This window comes from Mesocricetus auratus, unplaced genomic scaffold (genome assembly GCF_017639785.1).
Source record: "Mesocricetus auratus isolate SY011 unplaced genomic scaffold, BCM_Maur_2.0 Super-Scaffold_100006, whole genome shotgun sequence".
In the NCBI taxonomy this organism is placed as follows: Eukaryota; Metazoa; Chordata; class Mammalia; order Rodentia; family Cricetidae; genus Mesocricetus; species Mesocricetus auratus.
Window position 1 is genome coordinate 4,549,344 of NW_024429190.1, and position 16,233 is coordinate 4,565,576.

At 46.8% G+C, this 16,233-nt stretch overlaps 1 protein-coding gene across 5 annotated transcripts in view; it reads left to right on the forward strand.

Annotated features, from left to right (window-relative positions):
* Nucleotides 1–16,233, forward strand: part of Grb10 (growth factor receptor bound protein 10) — a 117,381-nt gene that overhangs the window by 81,724 nt on the left and 19,424 nt on the right. For all 5 annotated transcript variants that reach the window (XM_040746645.1, XM_013122703.3, XM_013122705.3 and 2 more), the window contains one exon: nucleotides 12,430–12,586. In XM_040746645.1, coding sequence (XP_040602579.1) covers nucleotides 12,430–12,586 — 157 coding nt within the window. The remainder of the gene's footprint in view (nucleotides 1–12,429; nucleotides 12,587–16,233) is intronic.

Sequence of the window (16,233 nt, forward strand, 5' to 3'; positions counted from 1 at the left end):
ACATGATAAGATCCTACTGCAGAATCGCAGTCCAGCAAGGGGGACGCACACTGGTGAATCCAAAAAGAGCCTCTTGGTCTGCTAGGAACCAGAAATCCTTTTCCTGGGAAAACTGATTTGCGAATTCTTACTTGATGTTTCGACTTTAAATTTCATTAGAAAATGGGAAAGTGGCCAGCTAGTGAACGTCTTACCTGATTAGCTCCTGTCCTAGTTAGCCTCAGCTGTCAACTTGACACAGCCCAGAGTCATCTGAAGGGAGTCTCAGCTCAGTGATTGCCCACACCAGACTGGCCTACAGCCATGTCTGTGAGAGATAGTCCTGACTGATAGTGATGTAGAAGGGTCCAGCCCTTGCCTGGGCAGCTCTGTCCCTAGGCAAATGAGTCTGCTCTGTGTAGGGAAAACTGGCTGAGTGAGCTAGCTGTTTTCCACCACCGCTCCTGAATTGAACTCATGCCCTGACCTTCCACAACGATAGCCCTGTCCCCACCAAGTTGCTCTTGTTCAATGTTTTATCACGGCATCAGAAAACAAGCGAGCATACCTTCTGTGCTTGGCTTTTCCTTGTCTTTGTATTAGAATCCAGCAGGCTAAGCACCTCTCATCCCAAATCTGAAATGCTCCAAACTCCAACATGATGCCACAAGTAGAAGATTCCACCTAGGCTGCTTTAGTAAACTATTGACATATTAAGCTATCGACATGTTAAAGTTATTGTTTTATTGTATAAAGTAACCTTCAGTCTAAGGATTAATCCACTCATGAAACATAAATTTTGCATTTAGACTTCTCCCCAGGTAACCTCAGGTATAGGCAAATATTCCCCCAACTGAAGTAACTCAAAGTCACAAACATTTTCAGGTAGGGCACACTTGGCCTATGAGTCACCATGAGAGGCGTATCTAGACACTGTCTGTGCCTCTGGTGGTTCCTCCTGGTTTGGAACAAAGGTGTCCCATGAAATAGCAAAGTTGAAGAGTCTCATAGTGTTTTGTCTTGACTGAAACACTTACATGAGGAATTGTTCGCCACCATTACCAAGCGTTAAATCTTAGCCTTTTCAATCTTGTGGGGGACATTAATCTACATATAAAACTGCATTGCTGGGCTGAGAGTCTCCCTTCTTCATTTCTGTGCCTGTCCTGGGAGCGGGAGGTTTCTTTCTGCCCCACCTGGATGCAGCCGCCCATGGGCATAGCTCCTACCCTCTCCTTTCCTCTGCATTTTTGTACTCATCTCCCAGACTCTTGCCTCAGTCTCCTAACCAGCGGAGTCCTGACGAATGTAAAAATGGTAAAGGGTCCTGGAGGGAAGCAAGCAAGGGTGTTACGAGGGCCTTCAGCAGGGGGAATGTGGTAAACATCCTCCCGTGGCCATGGGTGCCAAGTCCCCACATTTCTAGGAAAGAGAACACAGATGTTGACCTCATCTAGAAAGGTTAATAATTACATGTCTTCTGGTTCTCTCGAGCTACATGCGAATGACTGGTTGTTTATCTTTCACCTTCCCCCAGAGTAGTTTCCTTCTTGTGATTTCATCAGCAGACATAGCAGCAGGTCCTAACGACTTCATGGTGTTCTGGCATTTCGGGTTCATTTATATGAGTAGTGCATTCCTCAGCTTTTGCTCTCTGGAAGTGTTTCTGTTCACACCGTCCCTGGTTTCTCCACTGAGCCCCGGCTGGAAAGGAACCAGATCAGTGGCAGGATCGTAAATAACTTGAAGAAAATAGAAGCAACATTATTTTCTTTTTCATTCGACTTTGGGATACGAATATGACCGTGATCTGAATCCTGACCGTTGAGCCATCACAATATTGAATGTAACAACATTGAACATTGAGTGTAACAACAGTAAATGTGTTAGCAAAATATACCTGAGGTGCCAACTTGTAAAGATAAAATGATTATTTTGCCTGGGAGTTATGGAGGTTCCAGTCCAAGATCAAGTGGCCCTCGTTGGGGTGGAGGTACTGCCAGCAAAGGCAGTCCATCCTGGCAAAGCACACAGCCGAGCCTAGTCTTCAAGTCAGGAGGTGTCAGCCAAAGCACCGAGAGGAAGAGCCTAGCGTCATGATAAAGCACAAGGGGAACCTTGCGGGGTTCCGGAGGGGGCTAGGTCGACCAAGGTGGAGGGACAAACACGCCAGGCAGACAGAGTTTAGTGAGAGGCTTTATTAGAAGGAGGGGGGTAGGTAAAGAGACACAGAGACAAAGAGAGGACAGAAGAGAAGAGGGAGACAGGAAAGTCCTGTGTGCCCCAGGGGAAGAGCGGGAGAGGAGCGGGGAAGAGAGTGTAAGTGGGCAGGAGTCTTTCTTGTAAGGGGTCCTTTGCACCTGTGCTCAGACTATACAACCATGGAACCCTGGGCTGAGTGCATTCTGCCAGTGACAGGCCAGGCCAGCAAAATGCCTGAATCCTCACAGTGCTACAGTGTCTCCTGGAAGGGCACACCCACAATGACCCAAAGCTTCTACTACCCTAATTTCACCAGCTTAGTAACCAAGTCCCAGAAATAAGAACCTTTTGAGGCATGCTCATTAAAACTGTAAAGAAAGACAGTCAATCCTTTCTCTTGGCTTTCAGTTTCTAACATGCCCCCCCCCCCAAAAAAGACTAAAGAGTAAAGGTGACCTATTACAAGGTAGGGGCAACTTGAAGAGAAAAAATAAAATAGTGACTTGAGTGAGGGGAGATGCAGAGCAGGAAGCCTTGCATAGGTAGGTGGTCTCCGCGAACATCTCCTCTCCAAGAGCGGGGCACAGAACCAGATACTGGCCCTTCAGACCTGCTGACCCAAAGGGCTCTTGGTTTCTCTTTAATGGTACTGCTTCCCTGAACTAGGACCTGGGCATGTTCTACTGAATAGCCAGAGCTCTTCGGAGCTTTCCAGTTTGTAGAATAGCTCCCGCCCCCAAAAAAAACGAAATCTACCCTTTAGGGAGTAAAAGCCCTGACAGGAGCGCAGCTCAGTCTAAGTGAGGTCTATGAATTAGAACGTGGTGTGGGTCACTGTTAACTTCCTGCTTCTGATCATTGAACTACAGTTACGTAAGAATATTCTTAGGTTTTAGGTTGAAAAAAAATCAGTTTGTCTAGTGGTCCCAAGTAGACAGAGCAGAAGAGAACGGAAATATGAGCACGTAAATGGGGCCAGCCGTTGCTATGACGAAGAACGTACAGAAAATCTGTTCTACGTAAAAATTTTGTGCAAGTGTGAAATCATTACAAAATAAGATACTAAATCAAAGACAACCAAAGGCCCTCTGTTTAAAACCAAAACTATGCCTATGTACACACAAGGTGACCGAGACAGAAACCACCAGAGCACACCACACTGTATCTACAAAGACCGCATCTTTGAGCTAGATAGTCTCCCTATTATTTTCTTCCAGGATTCGGGGCCAGGCTGTTTTCCTTGCCTGGGGCATTATCCAAACCTCCAGCTCTGCTGGTCTCTACCTTCTGCTGCCCTCCTAGGAAAGGGAGGCACCTTTTGTATAGTGCTTTCACATTTCAGGGCGAATGCCCACATGCTCCCTGCTTCCTTCGCCTGCCCCTTTCCTGAACACATCTCTTTCACCTCCCGGTATCTGCTGCCTCAGGCGTTTGCCTCTGTGTTGGTCGTCTGTCTCCCCCAATTAAAGGACTCCAGATCCCTAGAACCTTCGTGCCTGGCACTAAATAGGTCCTTAGGGATATCAGCTGAGGGAAGAGTTTGAGAGTACCAAGTAACTTGCAAAGTTTCACCCAGTCCAACTCAATTCTTAAAGTTTTATAAAATTATAAATTGCATTCAAAGTTTGTTTCATAGTTGGTCTGATAAATACAATTTAAAAAAAAAAATACTCCTTTTTTGCAAAAAAGAAAAAAGAAAAAAATTGTAAGTCCTGCATGTAGTTATGTATTGCTGATTAGTTTGGAATCCCTAAATCCTAAAAGTATTGTGAGTGCACACCTTTAGTCAAAGTTACAGTCTCGCAGTTGAAAGTTGTTAAATGATTTCTTGCTCCCTTTCTAGTGCTGAGATTAATAAAGACAGCTGAATTAGAATTATACTGTTCATTGCAAAGAGCTGTCTTCCATTCATAGACATATTCACCCCACCCTGTCACCTTTGTAGAGATGTCTGCGCTCTGTGCTGCTGACATTGGCCAGACCCAGTGAAGGAGCCAGGCCCTGCTTCTGCCAAAGCGCCCCCCGCTCCCCCTCCCTGCCCCCTATCCCCCGCCCCGCTCTCTGCCTTGGAAGGGTGGGAATGGAACCCACAGCAGCCCAGCATGATAAGGCTTTGTACATGACACTTAGGAATGATCTGTGGGTCTTTTAAGAGCCACCTACTCACAGAGAAAGAACCTCAGATAAAAGAACTCTGATAGAGTCTAGCTCATGTCATATAGCTTCCATCTGTGTCCAACCAGTAGACCAAAACCAAACAAACAAAAAGAAAAACCATGAACAGCAACAACAACACAGCAGACTTTTTAAAATTATGAAAACAGTGAATGTTCACTGTAAAGTGAGGGGTAAAACAAACACTACAAAAAGGTATATGGGGCTGGGTATGTAGCTCAATTGACAGAATGCTTGCCTAGCATGTGTGAAACCCTGGGTCTGACCCTGGCATTAAATAAAACCCATGTGTGTGGTGTATGCCTGTAATTCTCGGGAGGTAGGAGCAGGAGAATCAAACTTCATGGCCATCCTAGTGAGTTTAAGGTCAGCAGGGGCTACATGGAACCTTTTCTTAAAGGGGGAGTATGGTTATGGCTGTAATGGCTATTATTATTTGTCAGCTTACAAAATCTAGAATCACCTAGGAGGCAGGCCTCTGGGCATTATTTTATCTTGACTCTTCATTGAGGTGGGAAAACCCATCCACTGGGCAAGGAGTCTTGTGCTGTATAGAGTAGAGGGTGCATGTGTGAGCTAAGCACTAGATTGCGTTCATCATTGCTGACTGTTTCTGCTTATGGATGTAGTGTGACCAGGTCCCTCAAGCCCCTGCCACCGCACTGTAATCTGGAATTGGGAGCCTACATAAGCCCTTGCTCCCTTAAAATTGTAGGTGTTTTATCACAACTGTTAGAAGTGAGATTATTCTCTCCGTAAATCCCTCAGTGTAGTCTCGTTTCCAGAGGTGAGCAGTGTGGATGGTACCCACATGCCGTGTTCATAGGACAGGGTCCGTTGTTAGCTGAGTGCCCTGCTGATTAACCCTCCTGTTGTTTGTAATCCCATCTGTATCAATGTAATAAGCAAAGTTGAAGGGACTGTCCCTTTACATATGTCTTTGGTCACTTAATAGATGGGGTGCATAGATTCCTAACAGTGTCATTGCTGGGCTAAACAATTTATGGTTTTATGAGTATACATATACATATATATAAAAAGTCATTTTATAAATAGTGCCAAATACAGTCTGTCCCTTGGAATGAAATGTGAAGGCTTGTGGTTTGGTGGGACTGGCCCCTGGCCTGGCTCTGTGATTTGTTGCAGTCTGGTTTTAGATTCCTACCACTGGCCTCACATCCCTGGGACTCTGGGGCGACAGTGGCCCAGGATGTGAAGGCAGAGGACCAGACAATCCATCATGTTGATTAGTTGTTTCTGTAGTTTCAAGAAACCCTAGAAGATGTTTACTGAGTCTGACTGGAACAGAGTCGCTTGCTTTCAAATCTGTCCTGGAAAGCTCTTTGACTCTGAGAGCACCAAGCAGTTAGAAGAAGGGGTTGGTGTATATATACCATTAGTTTCAGGTCCTCATCCCTTTCTAAGGTTCTGCTCGACAGAACCTTGTTCCCTGGGTTTAAAGGACTTAGCACACATGCTGCTATTTCTTGGTTTGAATTTCTTCCTTGCTTGTCCAACAGACATATCTGCCTAACAGGTCAAAAGTTGCCATTGGTGTCCTCGGTGTCAAGTTTTGCTTGGGTTGCCTGATTTTTAGTACTAGGAACACAGTGGTCTGGGGAAGGGGGCTATCAATGAGTGCATTCCAGGTTGTCTCTAGGTGTATGATGGCCTGCAAAGGAAGACCAGTGAGTCTGTCAGAAATAATTTCCTGAGTACAGACTCTTTGTTAGATATTTTCAAATGCTGCCCTGTGTGAAACTTCAGCCTGTAGAGTCGTCCTGTTTTCCTGCTAGGAACATCCAGTCATAGGGGTTGCCACATGCAGCAAGCAGCAGCACCTCAGAGCATGTCTAGGACGTGTGGACTAAAAGTCTATGCTGTACCCCAATTTCTCCCTAGTGTTAGGGGGTAAAGAGTGGGCACTGGCAAAATATCTACCCAGGAAATTGCAGGAGCTGAAAATCTGGAGACGACAGATGGGTTTATCCACAATTGCTCTTGTTCCTCAACTACTTGAGAGTTTTCCCGAAATGTCTGGCCGACTACGTTCTTGGGAAATGTTTAAACCTAGTCGAGGGTTATTTTTAAAAGGCATGGTATCCAGCCATTCATCTTAAGAAAATAAACATATGCACTAAGATATATATTTGAAGATAATCTTAAATAATTCTATAATAAGAATGAAAGGCTGGGGGGCAGTGGGCAGCGTGGGAGAGTTCTTCATCTTTGATGCCTTGTAAGCTCTAAAGCAACGAAGAAGCACGATGACATGGCGAGGTGTTTATGATGTAACGTGAAGCTGCATGGCCCAGCTTAAAAGTGTGCGTGCAGTATGATTACAGTTCTGTCAGAGTTTCTATTTATAAATATCTGTGCAGAAGAATGCTGCCACAGTGAGTCTGTGAACTGTCAGTGATTAGCGGTTCAGGTCCCCTTTGTTCCTTACTGTATTTTTCCAGTTCACCGGGAGAATCACATCATCTCTATATAAATCCAACACATGATGTGTCTTCATACATCATCTTTATACAAATGTGTGTGTACATGTTGGTACTGTGTAGTACTTACTCATACATTGTATATTGTATCACGATGCTTAAGTTCAAGCAGCCCTTGAGACTTAACAAGAGCGCTAAAGCCCAATAATATGAAGCTATAAAATATGTTAGTTAATCGAAACGGTAAGGGTAAATCAAATATTTTGAAATCAATACCTTATTTGAGTAATTTTCACCATAGTACATCCTCAGAATTGTTTTATTTTATTATGAGCTACTATAATTTGTTATTATAAGCTGTTAATTTTAGCCGTGTCTGAAACTAAATTTCATCATAGGCACACAGTTATAGAAAAACACATGTCGAGCATAGTACTGTCCTTTGTTCCAGGCAGCTCTGGGGACCTTGAACAAATCCCCCACCGAGAGTAAGGGGACCTTATTTTTCCAATCCTCTTCGATTCACTAACAGATTTTTTTCCTTAAGTAGCTTTCAATTTCATTTGATATGATGGGGTGCCAGTTTATAGAAATTAGTTTTGTCAAAATAGCAGACTTCATGCATACACAGATACATAAAACAAAATCCACTCATCCAGATAAGTCTTTCTGCTGAAATAGGGCTGGTGCAGGGGCAGCTTCAGCTGGTGAGAGACCCTTCACGGTAGAGAAATCTTAACCATGACTTCAAATCCCTGTTCAAGTTTTGAGAACTATTTTTAGTGTTAGTTAAAAGTGCCTCATTTGTAAGGAGTTTTCGAGGACTCAAAATCTTTCTGAGAAGTGAAATATATAGGACTCTGAACTGCAGACTTTTCAAAGTAGGTTGAGCAGGATGGTGTGTTCCAACGGTTGGAGAGCCACGTTCATGGGGTTGATTCTGGTTCTTCAGGGTTAGTCCTCAGAGACAAAGGAAAGCTCAGAAGACTTGGTGGGATTTAATTCTTTTTTACTAAAGTTAATTTAGCACACTTACTTACCCTGAAACTCCTAGGCTTCAAGCACCCTTCCATCCCTCTATTTGAGGGTATTAAGGAACTCTCAGCTCAAAAGTATTGGAGCCTCTGTGGCAGGAAGCATTCAAGGTGCTGAGGGGCAGCTGGTTGGTGGAGGGGAGCAGGCCAACTAGGTCAGAGAACCCTGGGTTCAAACCCTCACCCCAGGACTGACTGGGAAAGCCCTGCCACCTCCACACATCATTCTGATGGGGCTGAGTTGGTATCTGCCTTGAGGCTAGCTCTCCTCCTCCCTCAGCTTGACTTTTCTGCCTTTGCCCGCCTAGGTCCTGTAGTTTCAGAACCCATGCTTGCCTTTCCCGAGAGCATGCGTCTTCTGGTCCTCTTATTGCAACCAGCTTCTCCAAACTACGGCCTCTAGAGTGGCAAAAACTCTAGCTTACACCTACAAGAGACTCTAAGGAGTTATGTAGACAGCAGTGAAGAATGAGGACAGATAAGTGTCCCAGGGCTTTTGCTTTCAGATGCCCACCACTGACACAGTTACTATGCAGTGTCTGGGAAGAGCAGACCTTAGCGATGCTGGGCCATCAGCCTGCACACCCCAGGGACCAGGCCGTCTACATGGGCAAATTTTGCACTGCAGACAGCTGGTGAGGGGGGCCAGCGAGGCACAGAGCTTCGAGTGTCCCGTTTTCTATTTTTATAAGGTGAGCCTCTGGCACAGTTTCACTGCCAAAGTCAGAAGATCTTTTGAATTCAGAAACAAGATTCCTTAGGCCCCAGCCAGCAGCAGCAAGGTCTGACTGTTACAGGAAGCTGTGGTAAGAGTGTGTGCCAAGATTGGGAGCAGGGAGGCCCAAAGACCCCTACTGTCCACCTGCCTAGGACCACGAAGACAGAGAGGCAGGCATCCAGATTGTAGCTTGGGGCCACAGAGCAGATGTGCCTCGGCCAGCTTGTTCTTAAACACCTTCCCTTCTTTTCGCAAAGAAAGGGGCTTTTGTTCCTTCCCTATATGGTGAATGTATAGGAACTGACAACAGAGTGTCTGGGAACAAGGGAACATTTTATTACCTCATCAGAGCCCTCACAGCAGAGTGTGTAAAGGGCCAATCCAGCAAAAAAGATCCCCTCCCCCCACCCCCAAAGGAGAGCTTCGTGTTGTTGATGTAATTGTGCCTGTTCTCTCTCATATTGCTGTTTTATTTTTAAAGCAGTTAACTGTTTGGTCAGTTGGTCTGTGATGCTTTCCCATTGTGTCTTTACCAGTTGAGGTCTGCTTTCTAAGAACTGGGAGTGCTGGTGAACAGGCATTTAGAACCCTCCCCATCTGTCCGCGAAGTTGCCTCTAGGCTTTCAGTTGACCCAAGCCACCCACCCTGGGTCTGTGCACAAAGATGACTGTGAGATTGTAAGAGGCTTCTTAAGAGCCAGTTTCTTACCAACACTGTGAGGCCATTGTCACTCATGGGTTCCCCACTTCACGGGTGGAGAAACCGAGGCTCAGAAAAGTCAGGTAAATCATGGAGGGAGTTGTGGCTCCCTCTGACTCCAGAGTTGCCTCCCAGAGCCAGCCCTAACTGCCATACCAAAACTTCTAGTCAGCGCCACAAGTTACATACATGGAGCTTCAGGTATTCCACTCACTGACAAAAGAGATGAGGAGAAAGAGTCTTGGGCAGCTACCTGGCTGTGTCAGGGTGGGACTGTGGGCCTCCAGGTCCCTGCCTCCTTCCAGTACGGCACAGATTCGTGTGTGCGTGGACAGTTCACCCATGGAAAATAACTGCCCGTGTCACAACTCTCACCCTGCTGAAATGTCAGTTGCTGGGGGCCCAGTACCCTGTGTGCTTGAGAGGACCTTCTGTGTCCACCCTGGTTAAGAAATAAGAGCATTCAGTGTGCCTGGGAGACCCGGGCTGCTCCCAGGAGCTCTTGGCCCAGGTTCTCTCACAGACCTGTGAAATATACAGCCCTTCCTTATTCCTTAATGAAGGCCAGCATAGCGAGAGGTCTGCTAAGGGGGCAAACGACAGTGTGGCATAAAACGCTCCATCTAGAACCCTCCTTTGAAAGATTCTGTGGAAGGAGGTTGGAGCTGCACACAGTGTTCGCTTTGTGCCTTATATATTTGCTACAAAACGTCCCTTCTGTAGTTTCCAACATTTACCCAGATCAACACTGCTGGTATGTGTAATGGTTTTTCCAGAGTTCTGTCTTGGAGGTTGTTTGGCTTGCGGGCAGCAGGCCCTGTGGAGTTTGGGGAAACAGCCAAGGAATGGTGTGTCAGTTACAGTCTATAACGGGAGGTGTGTGCTTTTCTGTCTGTTCTCTCTCACAGGCTTTGGGGTTGGGGGGGGGACTCAGCCTTTTGCCCATCACGTACTGCCCTGCCCTGCCAACCTGGCTTTTTGTGGGAATCTTAAAGAATTGGAGATAACCCTGTGACAAAGTACGTGTTAGCTTGTACTGCCCAGACTATATATAGATGGAAGCGGGCGGGGGGGGCGCCGACTGTGGACCTTCTGAGGGGAAAAAGAGGGAGTTTAAAGAAAAATGCAGTGGGCTGAAAACAGGCTTTGAAACGTGGAGCCATGGCTGATCTGGGCAGGAAGAGTGGCGAGTAGACTTGGGGAGACATGAAACACATACTTCACCGCCACATAACTTTCCTGGAGGAGACAGTGTTTGCTGTAACCACATAAATGTTTCAAAGCTTAGGAAGGGAAGAGCATTAGGAGGCTGCTCTGGGGAGTGGAAAGCTTCACAGGCCTAGGAGGCCCTGCACACTGAAAACCAGAGTATCAAATGCATTTATACTTTCCAAATTTCTGTTTCTTTTATGTTAAAGCATTTTAGAAAGAATGTTCTTGCCTAGAGACCACAGACATATTTTCTTGATCTGAATTAAGTGTTAGTTCCTAGACTGAGTCAGTCATGTGAGTGAGCTGTGTGTAGGCTTCTGCTCTGCTGGTAGAGGCAAACTTTCACTGAGTGAGACAGAAATTCCAGAAGAGGGAGGGGTATTTTTCTTTAAAAGTGAAAGTGGGTTTGAAAGCAAATCCTGGTATTTTTCTGAGTCAGGGAGTGGCAGGGGTCGAGAGGCCCTTTAGGCTCCCCCAGCTTGTCTTGAAGAAAGAAGTATCCTTACTGATAACCCTGAAGCATCCCTCACCCCCCTCTAGAGCTCAAAGACCAAAGGAATATGATCCGTCTCTCCTCTGCATCCGGCCTCCTTTGTCCCTCATTAGTAGGAGGCTTCTCTGTGAGATGATGTGGGCATAGCTCCTACCCCAAGGGCCACAGTGCTGCCCTCCCCAGTGCTGGCATTGACGCCCCCCCTAGAGCTACCTCCTAAGCACATGAACTAGAAGAGGAGCGGGGAACTGGGACGCTAGGAACAGTTTGTTGAAACAAGCTAGTGGTCACTTGAGGACGATGGCAAACTCGGCACTGAATTTGCCACTGATGGCAGCCGTTGGACAAAGATTAGCAGGAGCTTGGTCTGAACCCAGAGGACACACACATGCTCCACCTAAGTGGCCTGTTGGTGTTTCACTGCCTGGGGTTTTTTTGCAGCCGATCTTGTTGTGTGTTGGTGGTGTTGTCACCATTGTCATCAGCCTGAAGAGCCCATGGGGTGGTTACATCAGTCCTGGGAAGGACATGAAGGGCTGCTGGAGTGGTTGGATGCCTACCTTGGGGATGAGTAAGATGGCAGGCAGGAGGACATCAGCAGATTGATCAGGGCAAAGCTGCCCAGGACTGAAGCCCTTGATGGATATTGAGCCTGGACTCCCAGGGAACGTAGGGAAACACCAGGAGCAAACTACCAGGCAGGAGGCGATCACAATTTAAAATGCCACCATGTCCCTCTGACTGCCGTTGAGGTAAGATTCTCGGTAGAGTTTTGTTGTGGGGGGGTTTGTTGTAATTGTTCTTTTTGTTTGTTTAAATACATCTTACCATCCTGTAAAGACTGCATCTCCGTCAACTGGAGCAGGTAGCATTTTAATCTCTGAAATTTCTACTATGTCTTTTCCCTAGGAACTGTTTGGTTTCCATAGATTTGAGTGGGATCTGGAAACTGTAACTTGTTTTCAGTATTGTAGGGGAAGGGCCAAGCAATTTCATGGCCGAATTCTTCTGTACCCCTTTCCTTCTGTCTAAATTTTTATCTCAGCTTCCTCCTGTGCCTTAGGAGCTCTGAAGAGCATAGAGAACAGGAGCTGCAGGCCCTGTGGACTCTGGGAATAGAGACAATGGGGTCATCGCAGTTACGGAGGAAGAGGGTCAGCTCAGACATTTGCTGCGTTTGTGGAGAGTAAACTGTCTAACATGGAAGCACCATAGTGTCTTTTAGTGAGTTCTGTGACTCCCCAAGCCAGGCCGGTGGCTTGGCTGTGTGCTGTCTGTGCCTATGAAGTTCCCTGATCACTCCAAAGAGAGGAAAGGGAGTCCCATAGCCCCTGCCTATGTCTGTGGAGCCCAAGAAATCACATGTCCATGTGTTGCGACACTGAAGCTTTTACTTTTATCTTTATCTTGCCTGTTTTTATTTCTTGTAAATGCAAAGTTGTTTCATCTGCTCTCGTCCCTTTTGTGTGTCGCAGGATGTCAAAGTCTTCAGTGAAGATGGCACAAGCAGAGTGGTGGAGATTCTGACTGACATGACAGCCAGGGACCTGTGCCAGTTGCTGGTTTACAAAAGTCACTGTGTGGATGACAACAGCTGGACTCTGGTGGAGCACCACCCACAACTGGGATTAGGTAGGGGACTGGTTGCCTAGTTTGGGAACAGCACCTGGGTACCTCAGTTTTTGATCAAATGCATATGGCACAGCCAAATGCAAATGCATCGCCATCTCCTGCCACATGGGCAGGTGGTTGATAGCCTGCTCCGCCCCTCACTCCTTCTGGCCATGCCTTCTCCTAAATTTCACTCTCCTTCCCAATCCTCTCCCTCTGAGAATCCCACCTTGGGTGCTCAAAGCACAATAAGTTCCTAAAGGCTCATCCTAGGTGATAGGTTCTTCTTCCAGAGCCCAGGGAGTTACAGAGGCACTGAGTTACAGCTGCTACCCATTTCAGTGCAGTTCGGCCTGTTCATAGAAAAGGGGCCATTGTTCCGCTGTGGTAGGGACAGAGAGTCGGGATACATTATAAGTGGGTCTCTTGGGAATAAAGTGCCTGCATGGCATCTTTCTGAGGTGATGCCTACACTGTGTGTGCATGTGTACTAAGCCATATGTGCATCTGTACCCTGCCTGCGGAACGAAAGCGTATTTTATGCTATAGAACATCTGAAAACATGTACTAGTCCAGAACTCCGATGAGTTCATTATGTATATTATTGCTCAGTTGGTTCACCTCAGGTAAAGAACCCTGCCAGACTTTTGTTTAAAGGGGTCTTTTTAACACTAGTTCCTCCCTTGTTCGGGACAAGTGAAACACATTTTCCAAGTGGGCTAGATTTTAGAGAAGATTGTGTGCTTTTTTTAAAGTCTTTAAGATTCACCATCTTTAACTGAGCAACCCCAACACAAGCTCCTCTCTGCCTTCCAGATCTTTCACTTCTCTCCGTGTAAGAGACAGCGTGTGTGTGTGTGTGTGTGTGTGTGTGTGTGTGTGTGTGTGTGTGTGTGTGTGTGTGTGTTTGTGTGGTGTTTTGTTTTATTCAAACCTACCATTTGATTTAAAAGAAGAACACAGCTATGCAGCTCTTTAAAAGAAAACCCTGTTTCTGCCACAGCAATCTCTTGCCAGGGTCCCACTGATGGAAAGATGTGGTGCTGTGTGGTTCCTCTCAGAAATCCCCATTCACCTCTGGGCATTAGCCTAGCCTGCTGTGGATGCGTGAACCACAGACCTGTGGGAGGCTCTTTGTAATGGGTGTTGCTCTAGGGTGTGTGTTTTGGGTCCTGGCCTGAAGAGTGCAGCCTCACCTATACTCAGTGGGGAGCCACCCTACCCCACATTCCTGGGTATCGCCGCTGTCTCCATGGAAATGACTCTCTGAGGCAATTCTCTGTTGAGTCTTCTTATTAGGGAGGAGGGCACACAAAGGGGAAAGTCTTTCAGGCGGATTCTAAAACCGATTAAGACGCAAAACTGTTACAATTGGAGGCATACTGATAACACTGATATGTTTGGTTTCTGTGTGATCTCAGATTAAGGTTTTTCTAAACAAAGCTACTGCTCTGACTTTAGCAGCTGAAATGCTGGAAACTTCCGGGTGAGCACTTTCCATAAGGCCTCCCTGCTGGGAGTGCTTCAGCCTGGTGCTTGCAGATAGTGGGGGATAAGTCCGGCTAGTGTGCTAGCGCAGGGCACATGGGGAAGTCCCATCTGTGCAAGCCTGGGAGCTGCGTAGCTCTAGACTCTCCTACCACCGGGAAAGTTTCCGCAAAGAAGGCACGGTGACAGAGCATAGTCCTCCTGCATGTGTGGTAAAGAAACAGACAGCTAGAACAAAGTGTTGCAGAATACACTTTAAATGTCCAAAGGGGCATCTGGTGCTCCCTCCCTGTACTTGAGGATGGGCTTGCAGGGTAGGGCCGCTTGGTGCCAGGGCTGGAGACCTGAGTCAGCAAGCACAGGAAGGAGAGGGTCCCACAGATCCCGCACAGTTCGGTGGCTGAGGAGTGAGTACTATGGCTTGTGTGATTAGACAGGCACCCCAGGGAAGAGCGAGCAGTGACTTTTTAGGGACTGTTTTGTCCCAGTCAGATGCCACGGTGTCTTGGACACTGACACCCACAGAGCCCCCTTTGGGCCTCGGTTCCCAGAAGGAGCCTGCAGTGGGTTGGTGTTTTGTCCGTTACTGTTAATTTGAAAATGCCGAGTGATGTCTTTTCCTCATTAAAATATATGGATACAAAGAGAACTGCTGACTGGTTTGGCGTCAAGGTGGGTTGGACATGCCTCCTCGCGCAGCTCCATGATTCCCGGCTGTCTGCCTGTAGGCCTGAGACTTTCTACCAGAAAGGAGGGCTTCGGGAGGGATGGTTGAGCCAACTAAAAGGCTACATTGGGCCTCGTTCTGCCTTCTGTTGTGCATGATCTCTCCACGATTACTACCTGGGCTGGTCAAGTTTCTGCCGAGGCTCTAAGTAGCTGTGTATTTTAATTTCCTTTGTGAGTTGTCTGATGCTCAAGCCTTTCTGTCACCGAGTGAGATATTGACACAGATGCTGAATGTAGTTGCAGACATTTGAAAACTAGCAAATGGTCTTTGAGGAGTGCCAGCTTCTTTCACGTGAGCACATGCTACTTCCGGCATGTCCTAAAGAGCAGCCTTGGTCCAGGGTTACTCAGAACCCAGGAACAGCAGGCCCCTGAGGATAACTAGTTGTAGGTGACAAGTTTGCCTAGAGGCATTCCACAGCAGCCTGAGGAAAGTTTTAGCAGGGTTTCTCCACTGTTCCCCAGCTTACTGAAGAAGGAAACACAAGTTGACACTGCAGCTGGTTTGTATGAAGAACCACAGTGAGGCCCCTCTAGGGTCACCTGACTGGAGGGGGGGGCTGGGGAGCATGATCCTTGAGGGCTGCAGCTTGGTAGTCCCTGGTTACCTGAAACCACAGTGGGGCCCAGTTTCCCCTGCTCCTTCCCCAGGCTCCATGCCCTCCCCTCTGTGTACGTGCAGTATGTGTGCAGCCTCCCCGGCACCTCTCCCAGACAGCTACTGCTGCTGGTCAGAGCTGGACAGACCATACACAGCACCGGTCTTAGCTGGGAGCTCCCCACAGGGTCCTTTGTGCTCCTCGGACTTCTCTGGAGAACAGAGCACTTCGACTTAGCGCTAGCCACTTCATCCTTTCTTAAACAACCGCTACCCTCCCTCCCTCTTCTACTCTGTATTTTAAATAGAAAAGTAATTTAATCTGCAAAACAGCCACCCACAGGTTATGGAGTTGTTGAGATTTGTTTTTAAGTTTGTTTAGAATATTTTCTCCGAGTAAAACTCCTAATGGAATTTGCTGATCTGTTTTTAGACGAGAAAGTCTATTTAAAATGAATGAACTTAAGCCTGGCTGTTTTTTCAAACCATGCATCATGGTTTTAGTCAATGCTCAGGTTGTATGTGGTTATTCGCATATGTCTCGAGGAAATATAACCCTTGTGTAAACATAAGCGTTCATGTGTTACAGGGAAAATTCTCCCAGATAGAGGTAAATGGAAACTATTCTATGTTTGCACCAAGCATGGCTTTTCATGGTCTGTGAGCTTTTTATTTGCCATGGGAATAAATTCTGGTTTTAAATGTTTTTACCAAGATGTCCCCTTCTTACAGTATCAAAATGAAGGCCAAGATTGTGTCAACCCAGGATGTGCTCTTGGTAACAGAGGTGTTCCTCACAGAGAAGTGCCGATGGCCACAGTTCTCCTGTGTGGAGAAATTCTTTCTCCCAGTT